The 25,236-nt window shown below is 44.2% G+C and overlaps 2 protein-coding genes across 16 annotated transcripts in view; one reads left to right on the forward strand and one right to left on the reverse strand.

The window, feature by feature from the left end:
- The window catches only part of FAM228A (family with sequence similarity 228 member A), a 40,518-nt gene that overhangs the window by 6,340 nt on the left and 8,942 nt on the right, over window positions 1-25,236 (forward strand). For 3 of the 12 annotated variants that reach the window (XM_038006627.2, XM_073022812.1, XM_073022815.1), the window contains exons 3-9: window positions 1,627-1,695; window positions 2,940-3,056; window positions 7,169-7,256; window positions 7,376-7,526; window positions 15,058-15,199; window positions 16,935-17,030; window positions 19,982-22,188. In XM_038006627.2, the coding sequence (XP_037862555.1) occupies window positions 1,627-1,695; window positions 2,940-3,056; window positions 7,169-7,256; window positions 7,376-7,526; window positions 15,058-15,199; window positions 16,935-17,030; window positions 19,982-20,146 (828 nt within the window). In that variant the 3' untranslated portion in view covers window positions 20,147-22,188. The other 9 variants (XR_012095229.1, XR_012095230.1, XR_012095228.1 and 6 more) reach the window with 9 other exon arrangements.
- The window catches only part of ITSN2 (intersectin 2), a 152,977-nt gene continuing 150,022 nt past the window's right edge, over window positions 22,282-25,236 (reverse strand). For all 4 annotated transcript variants that reach the window (XM_007971313.3, XM_007971318.3, XM_007971317.3 and 1 more), the window contains 3 exons: window positions 24,623-24,706; window positions 23,662-23,835; window positions 22,282-23,194 (listed from right to left, as the gene is read on the reverse strand). In XM_007971313.3, coding sequence (XP_007969504.2) covers window positions 23,037-23,194; window positions 23,662-23,835; window positions 24,623-24,706 — 416 coding nt within the window. In that variant the 3' untranslated portion in view covers window positions 22,282-23,036. The remainder of the gene's footprint in view (window positions 23,195-23,661; window positions 23,836-24,622; window positions 24,707-25,236) is intronic.

Below are 25,236 nucleotides of genomic sequence, written 5' to 3' on the forward strand. Positions count from 1 at the left end.
GACAATCTGACTCAAGAGTGTACATAACATTTGCTAACAGTCTTACTAGGATGTTCTTTAAGAAGGTGACTTCCCAAGATGCTTGTCAACGTGTTTCTGCTTCTCCAAATAAATAAATAGATTGATTCTAAATTTATATTGTAGTGTCAGGATACATGTTTAATTGTTTTACATACTTTTTCAGTTACCATCTTCTTTTTAATTAAAAAAATATTTTAGAGACAGGTTCTTGCTCTGTAGCCCAGGCTGGGGTGCAGTGGCCCAATCATAGCTCACTGTAACCTCAAACTTCTGGACTCAAGTAATCCTCCTGCCTGGGCCTTCGAAGCACTAGGATTACAGACGTGAGCCACCCTGTCTGGCCTGTCATCTTAAAATAAGTCTGAGAAGGCTTTAAAGCAAGATCCTCTTCATATTACAAAGAGCTTTATTTTAGAGAAGACCTGGGTAGCTGTTTGAATGTCATTTTAGATCTCATGTGAAGCTATTAAATATATGGGTAAAAACAACTTTCCTTTTTGAGATTTCTCTTATTCACAGATTTGGTGTTTGAGTTTGGGGTTTGGTTTGTTGTGATGCAGTGTGGCAGAACAGAAAGAAGAATCAAATTGAATAACAGTTCTAAGAACCTTTATCATTTTTCATCAATAATTTTTAATGTAATAGTTTATCTCTTCCAGATACTGGATTTTTATTGCCTTTTCATTTGTTCACACTTAGTCCTATAAGAATAAAAGCTAGAGATTAGTTCATAGTGATCCAACTGAAAAAGTCGGGATTAAAATGCATCGGCTTTACCTAAACTCATAATGGAAACAGCAAGTCCTTAGATGTGGATGATACTGGTTGGAGGCCATGAGCTCCACTAATTAGCTCTGAGACTCTGGACTAGTTGAACTAAAGGGAATTTTCTGTGGTTTTTGACTTATGAAGAGATCTAGCAAAAGGCGGAAAACTTCAAGGGCCCTTTAAAACACACCTACTGGCTGGATGGGGTGGCTCACACCTATAATCTCAGTACTTTGGGAGGCCAAAGTGGGTGGATCACTTGGGGTCAGGAGTTCGAGAGCAATCTGGCCAACATGGTGAAACTCCGTCTCTACTAAAAAATACAAAAATTAGCCAAGTGTGGTGTCATGTGCCTGCAATCCCAGCTACTTGGGAGGCTGAGGCAGGAGAATCACTTGAACCTGGAGGGCTGAAGTTGTAGTGAGCCAAGATTGTACCACTACCCTCCAGCCTGGGTGACAGAGCCAGACTTTGTCTCAAAAAGCAAACAAAAAACACCTACTGAATGCCTGAAAAGAGGATTCCTTTAGTAAGCTTTTTAGTGCTTTAAAACATAATTTAATAATATACTATCAGGGATTTGTTTTAAAATAGTCTGGGTGGGGGGGTGCTGAAAAATGAGATTTATTAGATGACATAAGATTGACTCAGAATTAATCACTCTTGAACCTGGTTGATGGGTTCATGGAGAATGGGTTTAGAAATTTTCCATATATTTATGTTACATAATAAGCCTCAAGATTTACGCTGAAACTATTGGGTAAAGTACACTGAGTTTCGTCATTGTAGTTTGTTGCTTCAGGATTTACAGCCTAATATCCAATTCTGTAATTTTAGGTATTAGCTAGAGAAGACATTGATGAAGCAGTACGTGCAATATTATTTAGAGAAAATTCTGTTGTGAAGGTAAGAGTTGGCTCCACACTGCATTCTAAGTGTGTTCTAGGGGAGCAAGAGTATGCAGAACGACATGGCCAAGAGTCATGTCACCATGATCCAAGAGACTCATTTTGCAGGGGGAGTGAGGATCCTGTAATTTACTTGTTTGTACTACATGGATCTGAGGTCATGCCCCCTTCTTGCAGGATCACTAAGAGGTCCCTAATCCCACTTGGATCTGTCCTGAAGGGATCTGAGAAATTGTCCTAATTGCTCCTTCTCTTCGTCCTGGTACTGAATAGAAACTCTTTCCTATTCACACTTGCCTCTTTCTCATGTGTTCCCACTTGCAGTGGGGATATAGAAAATCACTAGAAACAAAATAAACTTTTAAGGGTTATGACCAATCAGTAACTGATAGTCACTACGAAATTAGCTTAAGGGACATTTAATTTCAATGAGAGAGATGGAGTTATAATACTTTGGGAGGCTGAAGCAAGAACATTGCTTGAAACCAGGAGTTTGAGAGTTTGAGACCAGCCTGGGCAACATAGTGAGGCCCCGTCACTACAAAAAATTCAAAAATTAGCCAGGCATGGTGGCACGCACCTGTAGTCCCAGCTACTCAGGAGGCTGAGGCAGGAGGATCGCTTGAGCCCAGGAGGTTGGGGCTGTAGTGAACTGTGACCATGCCACTATACTCTAGCCTGGGCGACAGAGTGAGACCTTGTCTTTTAAACAGACAAGAATAAAGCTTTGACATTTGAATTGCGATTTACAATTTATAAAGAAAGTGCACATAAATTCCCATTTAAGCATCCGAAGAGATAGATGAGATTACCTCTCTTTCACAGGCCAGAGAGAGGTGTCACAGTCTGGTGTGCTTTCTACTCTACCAATTTTGTCACAGACTTTCCTGATGGTGAAGGCTAGACACAGGATGGGTGACCAGGGAATGCTTGGAAATCCTGAAAAAGAAACAAGAGTTTCACATGTTAGGAATAGCTTAATCTGATTCATGAGTTAGATGTGGTTTAATCTGAAGGCACAGTTGTGGTTTAGAAGTTTATATGAGTTCTTCTGCTCTGTGTTCCCAGCTTCTCTTACTGTACTTTATTCTGTGCTTCAGTTATCTTATACTGGGACTTTGCAACCCAAATGTGGCTGAGAGCTTAGTAGTGGGAACAGATGTTTTTTTCCCCCTTACTCAAATGACAATAAGTGAAACATTTCTTTATAATTTATTTTCCTTGTTTGTATCACTTCACTAGAGATTGGATACGTATTTTCAGCATCTGGATACTTTTAAGGAAAGAAGAAAAGAGATGTTACATAGAAAATGGGTTGAAAACGTTGCAGAGCCTCTTCAGCAGAGAATTATGGAAAAAGTAATTTCATATAAAGGGCTTAAAAAAATGAAACAAGAGAATGTTGAATATTATTTACAGCACAGACATAAAATGGTACTGATGTTTTATTTTTCAAATAAAGTATAATTTGAAGAGTTAGTCTAACAATTTCACTGGTTATACAAATAGCCTCCAGCTTATTTTTGTATTTAAGATGAGTTCATTGAATTGTAATACATGTACTGCATTCTTAAGCCTGAGGTTGGAGGGGATAGGAGTGTTGACTTGGAACTAGATTTGTCAGGAATGATTTTATGTAGATGTTAATGGAGTTTCTGTGGCTTAAATCATAAGGGCATTTATCATTTACTTCACAAGAAATTGAGAGGTAGGTGGTCTCGTGGTGGGTTCTGATAGCATAACAATGTCAGGTTTTTTCCTATTCTATTCTGCTATCCTTAGTATTTTCAGTTTATCCCCATCATTCTCACATTTGCCGGATGGTTGCTTATAGCTCCAGACATTAGGTCTTCATTCAGGGCAGGAAGAAGAAGGGGTAAGGAATGGTGCCAGGGGCCTCTTCTCTTACACTACTCCTTTGCAGGAAGCAAAAAGAGTCCCCAGAGGCCCCTAGTCAGCTTTCCCTTAGGTCTCTTTGGCCAGGACTGGGTCATGAGGCAAGTCCTAGCCATAAGCAGGGCCTGGAAAGCCACTGCGGCTTTCTCATCTCTCTAGTAGGAAGTGGGCAAAAGAGAATGCTATTGCATGGCTGAGTTAGCCAACCAGTAGCTGTTAGGACTAACAGTTTCTATACTCTGTTCTACAGTTTGGCTTTACAAAACAACAAAATTTGGTTTCTCAATTTGAAGATTTTTTTTGATTTTGAGGTCAGGACTCTCAGAATTTAGGTCTATCTATTTGCAGTACCAAATGCAAATCTGTTAACTTCAGGTGTGCACTACTGGATCTTTTTTTCTTACCTCCACATATCTAGTAGATATCTAGAGTAGTGGCTGGGTGCAGTGGGTCACCCCTGTAATCCCAGCACTTTGAGAGGCTGAGGTGGATGGATTGCTTGAGTCCAGGACTTTGAGTCCAGCCTGGGCAACATGGCAAAAACCCGTTTGTACAAAAAAAAAAAAAAAAAAAAAAAAAAAAAGCCAGGTGTGGTTCTTTGCACTTGTAGTCCCAGCTACTTGGGAGGTTGAAGTGGAAGGATCACTTGAGCCTGGGAGTCAGAGGTTGCAGTGAGCCATGATCGTGGCACTGCACTCCAGCCTGGGTGACAGAGTGAGACCCTAGAGTAGGTTAGCTGAAATATTGGAGCATTTAAGTATATTTACTGAGCACAGTTTCTGAATATTTACCTTAAATACTTTTTCCTACACACTCTTAAGGGGCAGAGCTCAAGATTGAATCCAGATCTCCAAAGTGCAGAGTCTTATATTTGTGTCCAGAAATGTGATTTCATGGGTATAGGGAGGAAGATCTTAGAAATGGCATGTGTCAAAGTCCAGGTGATTTTAAATGTCAGTGAAGTCATTGTGAATCAGCCATGTGAGCTGGATTCCCAGAAAACATACAGCTCTCAGGCAAGAGAGGCTGTGCTTAGAGTGGGAAGCATCAGAGTCTTGGTCCATCCTGTCCTCATCCTGTCATTCCTGATGTCGCACTGTTGAAGGGACACTCATCAGTTGCAAAACCTTTAGAAAAGAGTTGAGTCTTGACACCACTTTATAGGAAGAAAACTGGAAAGAGGTGGGGTATTTGGCCCAAGGAAAAGACGACACGAGGGGGAATGAACCTTTTAAGTATTTTAAAGGCAGACATTAGCCGATGAATTAGATGTATAGAACTAGTGTCTGAACTTGCAAGTTACAAGGCAGATTTAAACTCAACCTACGGGCAGACTTTCTTGAGGTTAAAATTACCAAAAAAAGTACCTGCCCCATAGAGCAGAAAGTTCTCAAAGGGCCATGAATGACTTCAGACCAAAGCTAGATGATTACTTCTCCCAGAAGGTGGTGGAGTCTCATTGCAGTCTAAATTACTTCAGCAGTTTCTTCCAACCCTTTGAAGCTATGCTTTTATATAAAAATGAAATACAGTATTTGACTTTTATAATATGAATCTTGCAAAACAGTTTGTATCTAGTGATTTTTCCCTTAAGTATATTTTGTATCTGAAGGAAATTATATGTGAAGACCGTTATAATCCTGAAGTATACAATCCCTTTTTAAATTTTTTAAATTTTTCTTTGAGACGGAGTTTCGCTCTTGTTGCCCAGGCTGGAGTACAATGGTGCAATCTTGGCTCACTGCAACTTCCGCCTCCGGGGTTCAGGCAGTTCTCCTGCCTTAGCCTGCCAAGTAGCTGGGATTACAGGCATGTGCCATCACGCCTGGCTAATTGTTTGTATTTTTAGTAGAGAAGGGGTTTCGTCATGTTGGTCAGGCTGGTCTTGAGCGCCTGACCTCAAGTGATCCACCTGCCTTGGCTTCCCAAAGTGCTGGGATCATAGGTGTGAGCCCCTGTGCCCGGCCTACGATCCTTTTATATGAAGAAAAACCAAATTATAAAAGGGTAGAGCAGGTTTCTTTGGTTTTTTATTCTTAGGAGCTCTGGAGTTGGGGAAAACCTAGTCATTTTAGAAGTCTTGTAGTTATTCTCTATTAAAAAAAAGTCTATAAAAGCATTTCCTTTGAGTTTTAGAGTAGGAACTCAAAGTAATTTAGACTCCCATGGAATTTACACTGTGCACAAGGCACGGATACGTGTGATCACTTGTTCATTCATTTACTCACATTCAGCAAACTTGAAGCACAAGGAGAGAGAGAGGTGTGGCAGCTTGTGCAGTGGAGTGCGGCGAGTGTCACAGAAGTCAGCACAGGGATTGTGGGACTTGGGAGGGAATACTCCTTTCCAGCGGAGATACAGGAGGAATTTCAGCACAGGCTGCCCGTGAGAGCTCATACTTGAGGTTGTAATGAGTCTTCAGATTTTTAAACCGCCAATACAGGGTTAAAATTGAGAAATGTAGGTTTCAGTTTTTCGCTCCCATGCAGCAGAAGTAGCTACCTGATGTGACTATTACTTTTTTAAAAGATATGTATGGCTCTGAAGGTGGAAGCGGTTTCTTTTGCTTCTCCCAGAGAACCAAGCCAGGTTGGTCATATGAAGATGAACAGATTCTTTTGGTTCTGGGTAGAATGTCATCATCTGGGGTGCTGGAGGCAGTACATGTTATGCTGCCTGGTTTATTCAGTAATTGTTTACCTAGCACTTCAGTCCAGCACTGCGATGAGTGCTGTGGGGGAAATGGAGGGGAAAAATAGTCCCTCTGTCTAAGGCTTATCAGGAGCGGGGAGAAAAAATACTTCTGTATGTCCCTACCCTTTGACATAAACTCATAGCTCTGGTCACCTGACCCTCTGTTCTCACAGGCCTTTACAGACCAGTCGTCAGCTTCCCCAGGAGACATGCGTCCTCCCAGTCTGGGTTAGGAGCACTGCCCCTGCTCCTACAGGATCCTGAGCTGGCCCCTCTCAGGACTAGATTGTCACTGTAGATGACTAGGCTGTTCTAGACTAGGAGATCCTTGAAGACAGGATCTAGCCTGGATGTGGCACACAATGGCAACACAAATATTTACTGGCTGATGCAATGACACAGTAGAGCACTTAACAGAAGTGCGTCTCTTCTCTCTGGGCGGCCCTCCCTCTCTCCCTCCCTCAGTTCAGCCATTTAAGGCTCTGTGCGACATCCTCATCTGAGGTGATGCCCTTCCACTGCTGTGTAGATTGGCACATTCCTGGGCCTTTCTTCTCAGCTGCTTTGGTGTACAGTAAGGGCATACTTGCATGCTTAGGTCAGACTTTATTTATTTAAATTTCAACGTTTGGATTCGGGGGTATACATATAGGTTTGTTACATGGGTATATTGCATGCTGCTGAGGTTGGGGTGCGATTGAATCTGTCACCCTGGTAGTAAGCAGAGTCCCGAATAGGTCGTTTTTCAACCCTCGCCCCCTCCTGCCCTTCCCACTCTTGTAGTCCTCAGGGTCTATTGTTCCCATCTTTATGTGGAACACATTTTAAAAGCTTAATACAGGCTGCACTCTGGTCCTGAAAGAGTCTCATTTTTCTTGTAGGTTACAGTCCCATCATTTGTTGATCCTCTGCTTCAAAGACAGCAAGAGGTGGATGAAGAGAAGAGAACTGGTCTTCAATGTGAGACAGGTGCTTTGTGATCACTGGGCCTCATTTTTTTGAGACTGCTAATTGTCGAGTGACTTCTCACTCCAAGAGCAATTGGAGTTCTTGAAGAGTGTTGATTTTGATTTTTTATCTTCCTATAGGAAAACGACATTCCATCAAAGAATTTAAAGAAATAGAGAAGGCCAGGCTGCATGCCAGCTCGCCCTACTTCACTTTCACTTCACATCGTGTGATTCCAAAAGAGTGGCATAAAGCCTCCGCAAGAGCCAGGAGTAAAACTTACAAATACAGGTACAGATGAGCAGAACAAATATTTGTTTAACTTGCAACTTCCTTTATTTCCTACTGAAGCTCTCGTAACTAGTCACACTTTTGTCTTTTAGTAGTTTATAGTTTTATTGTTACTATCACATTTGTATTATGAAATATATGTAGAGGACAGAATAAAACATAAACAGTTTAACAAGTCCCTGAGTCAGTCCTGTGGAATCACTAGCCATTTCAAGAAAGGGATCCTGCCCCCTCCCAAGACAGTCTCCTCCCTGCCCCAGAGCTCTCTTCACTTTATAAGTGTTCACTTCCTTGCTCTCCCTGTGGTGTTATCAACTAACTTTGTGTCCTTAAACAATATAGTTTATCTTGCATATTTTTGAATTTCATATAAACAGAACCTGAAAGCATTTATTCTTTTATGACTGACTCTTTAAAAAACATCTCTATTAAGATATAATTTACAGGCTGGGCACGGTGGCTCACGCCTGTAATCCCAGCACTTTGGGAGGCCAAGGCAGGTGGATCACCTGAGGTCAGGAGTTTGAGACTAGCCTGGCCAACATGGTGAAACCCCATCTCTACTAAAAATACAAAAATTAGTTGGGCATCGTGGCAGATGCCTGTAATCCCAGCTACTCGGGAGACTGAGGCAGGAGAATCACTTGAACTCAGGAGGCAGAAGTTGCCATGAGTCGAGATCACGCCACTGCACTCCAGCCTGGGCAACAGAGTGAGACGCCATCAAAAAAAAAAAAAAAAAAAAAAGATGCAACTTACATACCATAAAATTCATCTGTTGGGGTTTGTACATGTCCAGTTCATTGTGTGACTGCTTTTGCTCACCATTAAGTTTTTCAGATTCCTTTCTGTTGTTCATATAGTGTGTTAACTTCTATTTTCGGAGTGTATTCCAGTGTGTTAACTTCTATTTCCGGAGTGTATTCCATTGTATTTGACTATGCCATCATTTAAGCAATGCACTGTTGTGGACATTTGGGTTGTTTCCACATTTTGGCTATTATGAACGATCCAGTTTGGTATTTTGGTTCCCACAATCCACATTTATTATTTATTTAGTTAGTTAGTTTTGAGTAGGAGTCTCACTCTGTTGTCCAGGCTGGAGTGCAGTGATGCGATCTCGGCTCCCTGCAACCCCCCCCTCCTGGGTTCAAGCAATTCTCTGCCTCAGCCTCCCAAGTAGCTGGGATTACAGGTGGCCGCCACCATGCCCAGCTAATTTTTGTATTTTTAATAGAGACAGGGTTTCACCATCTTGGCCAAGCTGATCTTGAACTCCTGATCTTGTGATCCTCCTGCCTTGGCCTCCCAAAATGCTGGGATTACAGGCGTGAGTCACTGTGCCTGGCCCACAATCCACATTTCTTAGGATATATACCCCAAAGTGGAGTTTGTTGAGTTGTGGGATAATATTAAACTGTTTTGCAAAGAGACTGTTTCAGTTTACAGCCCCATCAGCATGGGGGAGAAATACTGTTGCTTCTCATTCTCCTTTACCCTTGGTGTATAATATTATCATCTGAGTAAAGCTGGCAGCTATATAACAGCATTTTCCACATTATCAGTGAAACTGAGTACTTTTCATGTCTTTATTGGCTGTTGGGTTTCTTCATTTGAGAAGCATCTGTTCGAGACTTTTGCCATTTTTTTTCTGTTGGGATGTTTGGTCTTTCTTACTGATTTTCCTTACATATTCTGGCTATAAACCCTTTTTCAGTTATTTGTGTTATAAGTATCTTTTCCTATTTTGTGGGTTGCATTTTTACTCTTCCTAATGGTATTTTTTAATGAATAGATATTCTTAATGTTGATATAGTCAAACCTATTTTTCTTTTCCTTTATAACTAGTGCGTTTTATACATTATTTTAAAATGTCTGTTCCAAAAGCTGTATAGCTTTTTTTGTTTGTTTGTTTGTTTTTTTGAGACGGAGTGTTGCTCTATTGCCAGGCTGGAGTACAGTGGCACGATCTCGGCTCACTGCAACCTCCGCCTCCCGGGTTCAAGTGATTCTCCTGCCTCAGCCTCCTGAGTAGCTGGGACTACAGGCGTGCGCCACCACACCCAGCTGATTTTTATATCTTTAGTAGAGATGGGATTTTACCATGTTGGCCAGGATGGTCTCTATCTCTTGACCTCATGATCTGCCCACCTTGGCCTCCCAAAGTGCTGGGATTACAGGCATGAGCCACCGTTCCTGGCCTGCTTTTATAGTTTTGCTTTTCAAATTTAGGCTTATAATCCAGTTAGAATTGCTTTTTGTATATATTTTATGTGGGACCCAGTTGAATTTTTTCCCTTTAATGATACCCATTTTCCTCAGTATCATTTATTGAAAATATAATTTCCCTGCTGTTCTGCAGCATAGACTTTTATACAAATTCAGTGCAACATGTTATGTATACTTAATTTCCAGGTTCTCCATCGTTGCCTATTTGTTTCCTATAGCTTTTTAATGAGTTTTGATACCTGATAGAACAAATACACCAATATATATTTTATAATTAGCTCAAGTTTCATGTAGTTTCATTCACACACATACAAACAAATTCCCAAACAAACAAAAAAGTAATGGCAGAAACCACAATTACTTTTGCACCAACCTAATGCTTGGGATTTTGATTGGGATTGTATTGTATCTATAGATCAATTTAGGGAGAATTGACATCTTTACAATTTTGAGCCCTGTAATCCATGAACATGGTATCTATCTCTCCATTAATATGGGTCTTATTTTACGTAAGGGAGTGGTTCATAATCAAATTGGTTAAGAAGCTGGCAATGTTTGGAGACATTTTTGGTTGTCAGGGGCGTGAGGTTCTACAGGCATGTACTGGACTTAGGGCAGGGGTGTGGCCAAATATCCTACAACAAAGAATGACTCAGCCCCAAATGTCAGTAAGTACTATGGATAAGAAACCATGTCTGAAGGTCTTGTAGATCTTTGTTTAGATTTATTCCTACTTATTCCTATTTTATTATTATATGTAATTTCATTTTCTAGGTAATTGTAATGTATAGAAATAAAAATGATTTCATATATTGAATTTGTATTTGGCAACCTTGCTAAACTTTATTATGAGTTCTGACATTTTATCTATAGAGTCTTTTGGATTTTCTATGTACACAATATTCTTTTTATTTTTTTGAGATTGAGTCTCGCTCTGTCACCCAGGCTGGAGTGCAGTGGCATAATCTTGGCTCCTTGCAACCTCCGCCTCAACCTCCTGAGTAGCTGGGATTACAGGTGTGCACCACCACACCCGGCTAATTTTTGTATTTTTAGTAGAGATGAGGTTTCACCATGTTGGCCAGGTTGGTCTCGAACTCCTGACCTCAGGTGATCCACCTGCCTTGGCCTCCCAAAGTACTGGGATGACAGGTGTGAGCCACTGCGCCCAGCCCACAATATTATCTTCTAATAAAGAGAATTTTATGTCTTGTTTTCCATTCTTTATACCTTTTATTTCTTTTCCTTACCTTACAGTACCAGTTAAGATCTCTGGCACAAAGTTGAAGTGGTGAAAATTGACTTCCTTGTGCTATTCTTAAAGGGAAAGCTTTTGGTGTTTTTTGTGTTTGACATTATTTTTAGATTTCCTTTAGTAAATTAAGGAAGTTCATTTTCTTAGTTTGCTATGAGTTTTTTTTTTTAGATCATGAATAGATTTTGACATATATTAATTTTTATGCATTTATTGATATTACAATTTTTTTCTTCTTTGTTCTGTTAATGTGGACATTTTAATTTTATTTTTTGAGATGTAGTCTTGCTCTGTTACCCAGGCTGGAGTACAATGGCACGATCTCGGCTCACTGCACCCTCTGCCTCTCAGGTTCAAGTGATTCTCCTGCCTCAGCCTCCTGAGTAGCTGGGATTATAGGCGCCCACCACCATGCCTGGCTAATTTTTATATTTTTAGTAGAGAAGGGGTTTCACGTTGGTCAGGCTGGTCTCAAACTCCTGACCTTAAGTAATCCACTCACCTTGGCTTACCAGAGTGCTGGGGGATTTATAGACGTGAGCCTCTGCGCCCCTCTTGTGGAAAATTACACTGACTCATTTTAAAAATATTTTATTACAAACATTTTCAAATGCTCTGAATGTGGAGAATGCAACACATTCCTGTGTACCTATCACCCAGGTTCAGCAGCCATCAACGTTTTGCCGTTCTCTCTCTCTCACTTTACCCCACTTCCCCTTTTGTGCTCACCCTTTTGTGGGAAAATTCTAGGTCTCAGGTCATGTCATTTATACTCTACTATATACCTCATGACAAATAACACAGAAATATTGTTTCCCAGTTTTCATAAATGTGCATTTGCTCATGAAAAATCTCTGTTTGCTTTAAGACATCTTTATTTCCCTTCTTTTTTCAACTTAACTTTATTTTTCATAACAAATTTTATGTTCACAGCAGACTTGAGTGGAAAGTACCTAGAGAGTTCTCATATACCTCCTGTCCCCCAACAAACACAGCCTCCCCGACTGTTGACATCCTGCACCACAGTGGCACAAACTACATTATCACTCAAAGTTGATAGTTTACATAAGGGTTCACTCTTGGCGTTGTACATTCTATGCCTTTTGACAAATGTACAATGACATGAATCCATCATTCTGTTCCAGTGTCACACAGAATAGTTTCATTGTCCTAGAAATCATCTCTGCCCATTCATCTCTCCTCCCCACTAACCCCTAGCAACCAGTGATTTTTTAATTTTTTAATTTTTTTACTTTTACTTTTAATTTTTATTTCTTTATTTTTTACTCTATCCATTGTTTTGCCTTTTACACAATGTCATGTGGTTGGAATCATACAACATTTAGCCTTTTCAGACTTCACCTTCATTCTTAAAGGGTGTTTTCAGGATTAAGAATGTTAGGTTGGCAGTTATTTTCTTTCAGCATATATCTTGTTGTCTTTTACTCTTTCAATTGAGAAGTCACTTGCTGGTCTTACTGTTGTTCCTTTGAAGGTAATCTGTCCTTTCCCCTGGATGCTTTTATGATTTTCTCATTGTCTTTGATTTTTTATCATTTTACATGATGTTTCTAGATGTGGATTTCTTTTTATTTCTCCTACTTAGAATTCATGGGTCTTCTTGAATCTGTAGGTTAATGTCTGTAGTTAGTTCTAGAAAGTTTTCAGTTATTTTTTCCTTGTTACCTCTGCCATATTCTCCTCTCCTCTCTTTTGGGTACTCTAGTTAAACATATTTTAGATTTTCTCACTGATTCCCTCTCTGTCTCTTATCATTTTTGTATATTTTCTATCCTTTTTGTGTTTCCATGTGTGGTTTCAGATATTTTATTATCTCTTTTGTTGTGTCTGTTTGTTGTTAAAGCCATCCATTGAATTATTATTTTCAGTTATTTTATAGATCTAGAATTTCTATTTGATTTTTAAATTTGTTATTTTTAGTGCTAGCATACACATGCAGGTTGTGCAAGTTTGTTACACAGGTAAATGTGTGCCTAGGTGATCAACCCATCACCTAAGTATTAAACCCAGCGTGCATTAGCTATTTTTCATAATGCTCTCCCTTCCCCCTCCCCACTCCTCCTTGATTCTTTTTCAAATAGGTTTTGGGGAATGCTGTCTGTACTTGGGGCCTGGAGAGTTCTGTCCTCCATTGAGAAACCAAGTGCATTGCTTGACTTGCCTATTAGGGGGAGGGTGATGTTGAGAACAAGGTTAAATACCCACCTGCCAGGACATCAACCAGACCCGAGGAGAAAAAATCCACCAAAGATGTTAGAAGCACAGAGGAATCAGTCTCTACTCTGGTACTTAATATTGGTGACCTGGTATTTAAAATGCTCCCACAGAGGAAGGCAAGAGTTGGAGATTGTCAGCTAATTCCTGAAGGCTCTCCCATCTCTGGAATTGTTTTTAAAGCTGTTTAGTGATTTTAAAATTCTTATTTTTGATGGTAAATTTTCTGTTTTTTCTTCTCTATTTATTTCAGCAGGATTTTTAGCCTGTGCCGACTTCTATATTCTACACAAACATGGAAGTCTGTTATACTCTCTCAACATTTTGTTTTCATTCCCCATCCTGAGTTTTGTTGGAATAAACAGTGCTACTTTGTTTCTGCTTCCCCTAGTGATTTTGAAGTTTTATGTATTATTTCTGGTTTTATGGTTCCTTTATCATTTTAACAAACATTTTTATTTAAACAACAGTAATTACACAACCCCCCACCCCTGCAACAAGACAAAGGCTTCATCTTGCTTTGTTGGCGTCATCTCCCCTCTGGCTCCTCCGCTGGTATTCCTTCAGGCTGGTCTCCTCCAATCCATTTTCCGCCCAGCAGCCAGAGTGGTTTTTTAAAAGTGATCAGCACTCCTCCACTGGAACCCCTCAGTGCCATTCCCCTTACGACAAAGCCCAGGCCCTCAACATGGCACATGAGGCACCATCTGGGCCCTACCACCCTTTCCGGTCTCAGCCCAGAAGTCCCATCGACCTAAAGAAAAGAAAGATTGATTAACCACAAAAACCTCTGGCTCAAGTCAGCACATTCGTAACTCCCTGACCTGCCAGGCTGTTGCCTGCCTTTGCTCCCTCTGTCTGTCCCTGGCCATTCCAGTGCAGGCAAGAGGGCAGGTTATCACAGGGACACAGAACTCTCCAGCCCCCTACTGGCCCTTTCCTCCATCAGCAAGCCCCTTGAGGGCAGGGACTGTGTCTTACTAATCTTGGTGTTCCCAGCACTTAGCTGGAGCATAGTAGATCATGAATAAGTGGTTGTTGAATGAATGAATGGAGGAAGAAAAGAGAAGGCTTATTTCCCTCGATAGGGCTAGGCTTCCTGGGGCAGAAATGGTGGCAGCCCTGGTGAAATTCCTCCGGGAGGATACACTCAGAGGATGCCTCGCGTGGCTATTTGATGAAGTAAGAAAAGGACTTGAGAGTATGTGGTGAGGTGAGGCAGAGACAGTTTGATTACAAAAGCCAGAGTCTTTCTCAAAGGAAAGGTGGGAGAGGGGCTCCATGTGTTAAAGAGCACGGGTATGTCATGGAAGCCAAGCCAGGAAGGGAGCCAGGCTGCTCGGGGGACCAACTGGGAGGCTGGAGCCAGGCTGCCTCTTTGGGGCTATGTGGCACTCACCATCACTTCTCTTTGTGAACCGGCTCCATTTCTCTTTCTTTGCACACGGGCTTTCTGTGCTTTCCTGTGGGTGCTGGCAAGTGGAGGCGCCGTCCTGCCTGACTTTCTGGTTTAAGTACTCGGAGGCTGCCTGGAAGCCCCTTTGTCCCAACTACAGCAATGATTGAGGCTCTGGACCTGGTGCCTCAGCCATGGCTGGGAAAGGGTTCCCGAGTCACCACCTCCCTAGGAATTGGGCCAGCAGAGGTACGGACCGGGCAGGCAAATTGAGGCATAGTCACCAGTGATGGCTGGTCAGTTGTTCCTTCTCAGAAGTGACGATTGAGTTCAATACATTAATCTTCAGAAACTATTTGATGGTACAATTCCATCTGTGCTGAATCGAGACAATTTTTTTCTGCTTTTCTTCACAGTCCTGAAAAGCTCATCGGTGCAGACAAGAAACAGAAAAGAAAAGAGAAAAACACCACTGACCTAAGTCAGGCTGCGTTTGAAAGGCAATTCCTTTCCTCAAAACTCAGCCAGAAGAACAAAGTGGGTGAAAGGAAGGATCTGGTAAGCAGAGACCTGGGGCGGGGCTGGCATGCAGGGCTTTGCAGCCCCCACAAGCAGCACATACTGGTTCCAGGATGAGCCACCGCCACAGCCCTCCCTGTCAGACAAGCACTCAAGGGCGGAGGAGGCATGGCCCAAGAAGAAGGGCGTGTAGAGGAGGAGGGAGAAATGGCAGGTGGCCTCAGGCTCAGCACTGCAGCTCTGACTGGGCCCCTCAGGCGGGGAAGCCTTGTATGAAGAAAGTCAGACAGGTGGTAAATGTGGGACCTGGACCCCACTTCCTGGAGGCAGATCCTGTCCTTCCAAGGTGAGGGCCAACCTGGCCACAGGGGCTTTTCCCCCTGAGATTTCTTCAGCGCCTTTGCCTTTCTGCCACTTTCCCGCCATTTTCCACTTACTCCATCCAAACTGCACCAAAAATCGTGTTCTTCTTAGTCCACACACAACAGGTGGGAAGTTTTTGAAATGAAATTTATACCAACAAATTAGGGCAAGATGAGATTTTTAATATTTAAAAGGTATTTTTATATGTAAGAATTTTTTGAGTACAGATTTCTTATCTGGAGCTCATGGTTCATTTGACACGGTTTTCAGCTCCTGGTCTATTTCCCCTTCCAGTCTCTCTGCCGCGCCCCGTACCCTGAGGCCTGAGGCGCAGGACCCCCCCCAGGGAAGGCCTAGGGGCCTCAGCTCAGGACCTGACAGCATCACTCCCACCCCTCACCACCACACACACGGGATGGGGGACTGCTGCTGCTCTCCAGCCTGTGAGCCTGGATAGCTATTTTGTGACCCAGCTCCTGCTCAGTCTCATTGCTGTCCCCGGTCTCTCCAGGGAGTAAGGGATTCTCCATCTGTGGTAAGTTACCTGTGACTCTTCAGCAGTTTCCTCTGAGCATAATTATATCTGAGAGCACAGGGGGCTCCTCATTCCATATATTTTTCAAATGTTCAAGATGTACAACGTGATGATTTGCTATAAGTATTCATTGTGAAATGTTCGCCACAGTCAAGCTTGTTGACATACCCACCAGCCTACATTGACTTTTCATGTGTGTGTGGTGAGAATACTCACGATCTCCTCTCTGAGCCAATTGCAAGTATATGTTATTAGTAACTGTAGTGTCCGTGTTGTCCATTAGGCCTCTAGAACCTACTGTTACTTGTGGAGGGTCTTTGCTATGAGTTGTCCAGGTCCTTGGCATTTTGAACAAAGAATTGACCAAAACACAGAGTAGCAGAGGAATGAAACGCGGGGAGCGAAGCAGCGAAAGCAGGGATTGATTCAAGAGAGAAAGCGCTCTGCAGGGTGGGAGTGGGCCCAGCAAGGGCTCAAGGGTGTTAAGTTCCCTGTTTGAGGTTCTTATCTGCTACTCCTTATCTGGATGAAGGATTTGGTCCCTGGCTAATTAAAGGCTGAGGTGAATTGGCACCCTATGCAGATGAAGGGGTGGTCCCTGCATTGCCTACAGCTAATCCAGGGCACTCTCCCTTTCCATCTGAGATGTTGTAGGGAGAGTAGGCTTTGATCCTTTGCTGCTCGGCTTGGGGACAGGGGGTTTTCCTTTTGGTTCTGCTTTCAGAAGTGTGTGTTAATTGGCCTCAGGTTCCCTGCCCCCAGACCCAGGTGTTTTCCTTTTGATCCAGCTTTGGGGAGGCAGCTCCAATTGGCCTTGGGTTTCCTGTGCCCAGACCTTGCTGTTTTCTCAGACCTTGCTGTTGTCCCTGTCTCCAGACCCTGTTCTCCAGACCCTGTTCTCCTGCCTCAATGCTTACCATGGAAAGTTTGTACCAACACCTGTCACCTCACTGCACCCACGCCCTGACTCTGGTAACCACCTTTCTACTGTTTGGTTGGGTTCGACGTCTTTAGATACCACTTATCATTACAGGAAGGGGGTCCTGATCCAGACCCCAAGAGAGGTTTCTTGGATCTCAAGCAAGAAAGAATTCAGGGCCAGTCCACAGTGCAAAGGGAAAGTAAGTTTATTGAGAAAGTAAAGGAAGAAAAGAATGACTACTCCATAGACAGAGCAGCCCCTGAGGGCTGCTGGTTGCCCATTTTTATGGTTATTTCTTGATGGTATGCTAAATAAGGAGTGGATGATTCATGCCTCCCCTTTTAGACCATATAGGGTAACTTTCTGACCTTGCAATGGCGTCTATAAACTGTCACGGCGCTGGTGGGAGTGTAGCAGTGAGGACGACCGGAGGTCACTGTTGTCACCGTCTTGGTTTTGGTGGGTTTTGGCTGGCTCCTTTTTATTAGCCTGTTTTATCAGCAAGGTCTTTATGAACTGTCTTTTGTGCTCACCTCCTATCTCATCCTGTGACTTAGAATGCCTCACCGTTTGGGAATGCAACCCAGTAGGCTTCAGCCTTATTTTACCCAGCTGCTATTTAAGATGGAGTTGTCCTGGTTCACACACCTCTGACAATATGAGATCAGGCAGTATTTGTCTTTCTGTGCCTGGCTTCTTTCACTTAGCATAACATCCTCCACATTCACCTATGTTGTTGCAAATGACAGGACTTCCTTCTCTTCTCAGGCGGGTTAATGGTCCGTGGTATGTGTACCATATGCATTTTCTTTACCAGTTCGTGTCAGCAGACACTTAGGTTGTTCCCATTTCTTGGCTATTGTGAATAATGCTGCAATGAACACGGGAGTGTGGATATCCCTTCAAGATAGTGATTTCATTTCCTTTGAATATATGTATATACACCCAGAAGTGGGATTGCTGAATTGTATGGTCATTCTGTTTTTAGTGTTTTTGGAAACCTCCATGCTGTTTTCCGTAACGGCTGTAGTAATCTACATTCCACCAACAGTGTACAAGGGTCCTGTTATATGTAAAGTTTCGGTGCCACAAAAGAAATAGCACTCGAATATAAGATTTTCTTTTTAATTCTCAGCAAGGCAAGGTACTTCTAGTTATTGTTGTTGACCAACTAAAATTGGTAATGGCTATCTAAATTTACTGTCCCCATTGTACTTTTTTTTTTTTTTTTTTTTTGAGATGGAGTCTTGCTCTGTCACCCAGGCTAGAGTGCAGTGGCTTGATCTCGGCTCACTGCAAGCTCCGCCTCCCAGGTTCACACCATTCTCCTGCCTCAGCCTCCCAAGTAGCTGGGACTACAGGTGCCCACCAGCACGCCTGGCTAATTTTTAGTAGAGATGGGGTTTCACCGTGTTAGCCAGGATGGTCTCAATTTCCTGACCTTGTGATCTGTCCACCTTGGCCTCCCAAAGTGCTGGGATTACAGGCGTGAACCACCGTGGCCGGCCTTTTTGAAAAGGCAAGGTACTTTTGGATAGAAGGGTGCGCCCTTACAGATGGAACAATGGTGAGCGCACACTTGGACAAGGGAGGAGAGGGGGTTCTTATCCCTGATGCACATGGCCCCTGCTGCTGTGTCGGTCCCCTATTGGCTAGGGTTAGACCGCACAGGCTAAACTAATTCCGATTGGCGAATTTAAAGAGAATGACGGGGTGAGTGCTTTGGCGGGAGTCAGGGCAGAGCAGGTAGCAGATAATTGGAATGAGTTAGGGTGGAGCAGGTAATCGAAAAAGGTTGCTTTATGAGGAAGTTTAAAAGTAGAAGCCAAAGAGTTGAACATACTGACATACTCTTTGAAAAGAAATTTAGAACTCTTATCTAACAGTCCCACACAAGCAAACACTTGTGATCTTTCAACTTTTTCCATTTAATCAGCCTTAACAGGTGTGAGGGGACATCTCATTGTGGTTTTGATTTGCATTTCCTTGATGATTAGTGATGTTGGATATTGAGCACCTTTTATACCTGTTGACCATTTGTACATTTTTTGAGGGGCGGGAGGGAGGCTTTGGAAAAATCTCTGTTGAGGCTCTGTCCCCATTTTTAAATTGGGTTATTTGCTTTTTTCCTATTGAGGTGAATGAGTTCCTTATGTATTTTGGATATTAACCCCTTATTTGATATATGGTTTGGAAATATTTTCTCCCTTTCTGTAGGTTGCCTTTTTGTTTTGTTTCCTTTGCTGTGCAGAAGCTTTTTAGTTTGATATAGTCCCACTTGTTTATATCAGATCTTATGTGACTGTGGTCAGTTCTACCCTTAATGGTTGGGTGGACTACACTAGTAGACCCAAGTGGACTGAGGTTTAAATGCAGTAGCAGTTAAGTTTTGCTTATGTCCCGGCACGTCCCAGTGGGTCAGCAGGCTGTCCCTCCTTCGTGCGGTCTTTTGGGGCCCTATCTCATGGGCCTGTGTCATCTTCAGCACCTGGCTTCCGAGGTTGCCCCAGGAACTCATTCCTGTCAACCTGAAAGGGGAAGAGATCGTGGATGAGTTCTTCCTGGGAGTCAGGTGTATGTGGTCCGGGCTGGAGGCGGCATGTCACTTCCTCTGATGTTCCCTGGGCTAGGACCCAGTCCCATGTCTGTCCCTAACTGTAGGGTGCAGGGGCACGGGGAAAAGTATTCCATGGCTGGTCTGCCCACAATAGCAGGAGAGCATTTTGTGGACATCTGGTCATCCCTGCTGTACATGACACAAAAAGATTAGTTCTTTGTGGAGTCCAAAGATACAGACAGCCTTGTCTGAGAGTTGCGGGAACCAGAGTGAGTGAGAGAGAGAGAGAGAGGTAAAGCAAGAGGGCTGGCTGGAAACCTGCCTGAAATGGGGGTCTCAGCTCTAGCAGGAGGGCTGAGTGTGGGGCAGAGTCAGCGGGGTCCTCCCTGCACCTGTAAGCCCCACATCCCTGCACCACACTTAGCCCTTCTCTTCTGTTGCTAGGTTTTAGGAACCAGACAGCAGAGACCCCGCTCCTGGGCTGCTGGGGACAGCCAACAGCACAGGGGTCCTCAGCCTGTAGGAAGAAGAGTGATGACAGCTGAGGTCCTGGGGCAGCACCTGGCTTCCCTGCAGAAGGCGGCCAGGCAGGGCCACCCCTGGTACTGAAGTTTGGTGGACTTGACTTGGCAGTGTCTGTACAACAGTTAAAATACTCTAAACATACTTTCTTTTTCCAGAAGTGGAAATAAATTGCAAGAAATACCCAAATCACAGTAGTTCTTGTTTATTGAGCTCCTGTTGTGAACCAGGAGCCCTGTGAGGTACTTTGTTCACTGAAAAGTTTTCGCAGTAAGACACTATTATCCTCTCCCAACACACAATGCTCTGAGGCTTGGTGAGTAGCTCAGAGGTGGCAGTCCCCTAGCCCAGAGGTGGCAGTGTTCTCTCAGGCCAGTCCCTCAGGTGCCACATAGCATGTTTATCCCCCCCTCACGTGCACTCAGACTTGATCATCAAATTGCTCAGAATATGGGTTGCCTTTAAGAGAGTGGAGTGCCCCTCCCCCGCCACAGCACCTGCTCCTGAAGAGTACTGGAGGGAGCTGCTGAGGGGGTCCTCAGCAGAGGGGAGACGTCTGGGCGCATGAGGCACATATGCCAGGTCCTGCTGGGGTAGAGGTATATGGACTCAGGCAGTACAGAGACTCGGGGGGTACAGAGTCTTGGGGTATGGAGAGTCGGGGGTATGGAAACTTGGGGTATGGAGACTCGGGGGTATGGAGACTCGGGGGATATGGAGACTCGGGGTATGGAGACTCAGGCACATCCCATATCCTCCCAAAAGTCAGGCCTACATTTGATTTCTCAAGGGGCAGGTGTGTACTCCTAGGCATAAGGGGACAGCTGGAGTGGCCAGGTGTGCCGACGCCCATGTGGTCTGTGGTTTCATAGAGGTTGTCTGACTCTGGTCCTGAGGCTCCTCTGCCCTAAATCTGACCAAAGAGTCCTCTCATATCTAGCAGTGGAGAAATGGCACTCGCCACAGTGAGGATTACAGTCCCTGCAGCCCTGGGAACACAGGATGGTTCTGTAGCTCTCGTTCCAAGTAAGCCTAGAGCTGGTTTTGAGTCATCAGGGGCAGGCTTGCTGCTGACATCAGCCAGGCTGGCCTTGTGACCAACAAGCCCCAACCCTAGAGACAGCCAGCAGTTCACTCTGTTCCATGAGACTGGGCCTGACTAGCCAGACTTTCCCATAAGCAAAAGCAGTATGTTCAGTTGTTTCAGTTTCATATATCCAGTGACATCTCTTACCTTTTTTATGTCTATATTTTAACCAATCAGTGCCCAGGATCTATAGCTGAGTGAGTGAGTGATGGATTTTTAAATTTGAATGTGCCGGTTCTGTTTCCCAGTCCTTTGTCCAGCGATTATGTTTAAACAGAAGCAGGGGCTATGGTGGAGGCCCAAGCCTTTGGGACATTGAATCATTCCTGGTTCCTCCAGCTGCCTGGAGACCTGCTCCCTTAGAAATCAGGGCCCTAGCAATCCAAATTAGTCCTTCAAAAAGACATACCTGGCCAGGCACAGTGGCTCATGCCTGTAATCCCAGCACTTTGGGAGGCTCAGGCAGGCAGATCACTTGAGGTCAGGAGTTTGAGACCAGCCTGGCCAACGTGGTGAAACCCCATCTCTACTAAAAATACAAAAATTAGCTGGGTATGGTGGCGGGCGCCTGTAGTCCTAGCTACTTGGGAGGCTGAGGCAGGAGAATCACTTGAACCCAGGAGGCGGAGGTTGCAGTAAGCCGAGATCGCACCACTGCACTCCAGCCTGGGTGACAGAGTGAGACTCTGTCTCAAAACAACAACAAAAGGACAGATCTTTTCCCAGTTTTTACTCATTAATCAGGGGGTTTAGTGTCTAAGACCTTTGTGCATTTCTTTACTGTAAGTTACCCTGAGGTTATCACTTGATGAGGCAAGCTGAAGGACACAGAGGGTCAGTGGCTCCCACCGAGATCATCCATTTCACCCATTAAAGAAACCCAGCACCCGAAGCATAAGGTAGATGCACCAAAGTCACAGAGCAAATTAGTGGCAGAGTCAAGGTGAGGCGCTGGGTCTCCTGACCTCATCCTCACTCTGTCCTTGGTTTTTCCCACATACCAGGAAGGAAACTTGGTTTCATTATAGGCAACTTCTGAAGGTACCTTTTAAGAGCCTTTCATCTGGCTGAGAAAATTAAAAAGAAAAAAAGAAGCTTTCATATAGAAAGTAAATCAGTCAGACTTTGACAGAAGTTCCATCCATAAACATATGTCTTTATTCTCTTTCTGTACATATTGGCAATGATAAAGCTTAAAGATGCATGTCCTATGAAATGCAAAAACAATGAATTTACATAAATAATTTATACTTCAGAAAATTAAAGTTGAAAAATATTTTCCACATTATTAGAGTTCACAGTATTTAAATCAAGCTTTCCCACTTATACTCCAGACTATATTGTCTTAGCAGAGACTGATAAAATCTAATCAGGAAAAAAATGATCAAGTTTCTGTTTTTATTCAGTGCACGAGTAGACGCTATTTCAGTATCAGGCTGCGCAAGCGTCAAGGCTGCAGCCTCTCATCCTGACCCTTCCCCTCCTGAGTGGCTGTGACCCAGCAGAGGTCACTGGCGTGGAATGGTTACAGCGTCACCAAACCACTCCACGGTGGACACATTCAACCGAGCGGTAACGTCTGGTGGTCTGATGCCTCATTTCCATGTAATACTTTTTATAGCCCTGAAAATGGAAACCTTGGCATCGAAACACAGCTGAACATGTGAACACTAGGACAAGGCACTGTACTACGGGGTTTGGTTTCTTTTTAGGAAAGGTGTTTGCATAGATTGCTAGCTATTTAGTGTGCAGGAAAACAGAGCCCCCAGCGTGCGTGGCTTTGTGAGGGGTGAAGCTGCATGGTGCTCCCTCAGCCCTAAGAGAGCGCAGTCTCTTGTTCTCCAGCCCCAGCCTTGTGGGCTGTCCCACTGGTGCTGTCCTTTAGAACCCCTACAGGAGAGTTTTTTGCTCAAAAAGCTGCAAGTCAAAGCGGACCCAGACCTCCCCGGTGGGGACCTCGTGCAGTAGCAGTCGGCGGGTCACAGGGCCTTTGCTTTCCTGTTCAGTTCGAATTTTGGCCACTGGAATTTCAGTACGACCCAGGAAATCTGGTGAATAAACAGAGGAGAGTCAGAGTCTTTCTTCTTTATAAAATCATTAAAGAGCTACATCCGGAAGAGTGTCTGAAGTAGGATTCATAAAACCTTCACATCTGAAACAAGGAACTTCTTCTGGTTCATGGCTGTTGAATATCATGAATGGGTGTGTGGGGAATGGTGGCAGGTTTATGTGTGAGAAGTTGCCACGTGGAATTCAAATCTCCATTCTGAGAATGCTCCAGGAGTGGTGTTCGCGTCGTGTGTGTAGAGAGTGACGGGTCAAAGGCCTGAAACTATCTGAGGCCACCCCCTCCCCTGAGGAAGGCCACCCACCTCCTGCCAAAGCGAGATGACACAGGCCTGTGTCAATTCCCCGAAGTGGCAAGGGGTCTGCACACAGCTGAGGCCCCTGGATCAGGACTCCAGGATCTAGGAAACTGGAAAGCCTTTAGATCCCCTGGCTGAGCGACACTTACCATCTGGTGAAAACTGGTCTCTGTCAAACAGGGTGAGACACAGCACATCTTGGTACAGATCCTTAATGAAGAACTGGCAGTTAAAATTCCACTTGGGATTGAGTGTGTCCTGGATGGTCCTGGTGGTGTAGCTCTGGGAGCCCATGCTGATTTCACAGTATGGGTTGCTCTTCCCTGAACAAAAACAAACCACAGACACATGTGGTGCATGCAGGTAAAATGAAGTGACTGACAGTGCCCTCCCTGAGCAGAAGCAGGATCCCAGATAACGGGTCACTCAAGACCATGGCAGCAGGAGCCACTGCCTCGGGCACCGTATCCCTGTGGTCTAGTAACAGGGTCTTCAAGTTCCCAGTGCTGACAGCAGCATTAACCGGGGAGTGGCTGAGAGCTCCACCACCAGGACCACTCCCCACGGAGCAAGGCTGGGCGAGTGTCACTGCAACCTGCTGCATGCTTCCCTGGCACACACACTAGGGAAGGCGGGCACTGGCACTTACTGGGAAAACAGTGATGAGAATATTGGTCCAATATGTGCATTTTAGTGGCACTGGACACACTATTAGAAAGCATTCCTTTATTCAGTGTTCAGAAGAGTCATCAGTGGCCGGGCGCGGTGGCACTTTGTCAATGACAAAGTGCTGTAATCCCAGCACTTTGGGAGGCCGAGGTGGTTGGATCATTTGAGGTCAGGAGTTCGAGACCAGCCTGGCCAATATGGTGAAACCCCGTCTCTACTAAAAGTACAAAAATTTGCCAGGCATGGTGGTGCGCACCTGTAATCCCAGCTACTCGGGAGGCTAAGCCTTGAGAATCACTTGAACCCCAGAGGTTGCAGTGAGCTGAGATTGGGCCACTGCACTCCAGCCTGGGTGACCGAGACTCCATCTCAAAAAGTCATCAGCAAAAACTGGGGCAGGGCAGTTACCATGTCTGTTGAAGGAATGAAAGCAGGATTTACCATTTGGTTTGCAGGCTTTTAATTCTGTAGCTTCAATGACATGCACCATCAGGCGCCCAATGCCTGAAGTCTTTTGGGAGCGGGCTACAAGAGAGGAAGACAAGTCTTGTTCATCTCTTCTCCATGGATGCAGACCCTCACTGTCTTGCAAACCAACCATCACACTACTGGCTCCCTGTCCCCATCTGCCACTGCCCTGGGCCCAACAGCCCAGCATCTGGCTGCCCTGTGCCTTTCCCCAGGCTGTGTCGCCTGCTAGAAAGGCCCTGCTTGCTATTTCTGCCCTGCCTGCTTTCTCTGCCCATCAGCATCCTACTCATCCTTCAAGATGCAGGTCTGATCCCACATCTACCTCCCAGATCCCTTCCCTCCTCTGCATCCAGTATCCCTGGCTTATGGGCAGCCCACAGCCTGCTGGGTCTGAAATCCTGTATAATGTCTGTATCCTCTGCCAGACAGGAGCCAGGGTAGAGCATGGAGTGTTTCGATCATCCTTGTATTAACCCCTCAAGTACCCAGCAAATAGTAATATTAATAAAATAATACAGGGTATTTGTGCAGCACTTAATAGAAGCTAACATTTATTGGATACTTACTTTGTGTTAGGCATGTGC

This window comes from Chlorocebus sabaeus, chromosome 14 (assembly GCF_047675955.1).
Source record: "Chlorocebus sabaeus isolate Y175 chromosome 14, mChlSab1.0.hap1, whole genome shotgun sequence".
Classification (NCBI taxonomy): domain Eukaryota; kingdom Metazoa; phylum Chordata; class Mammalia; order Primates; family Cercopithecidae; genus Chlorocebus; species Chlorocebus sabaeus.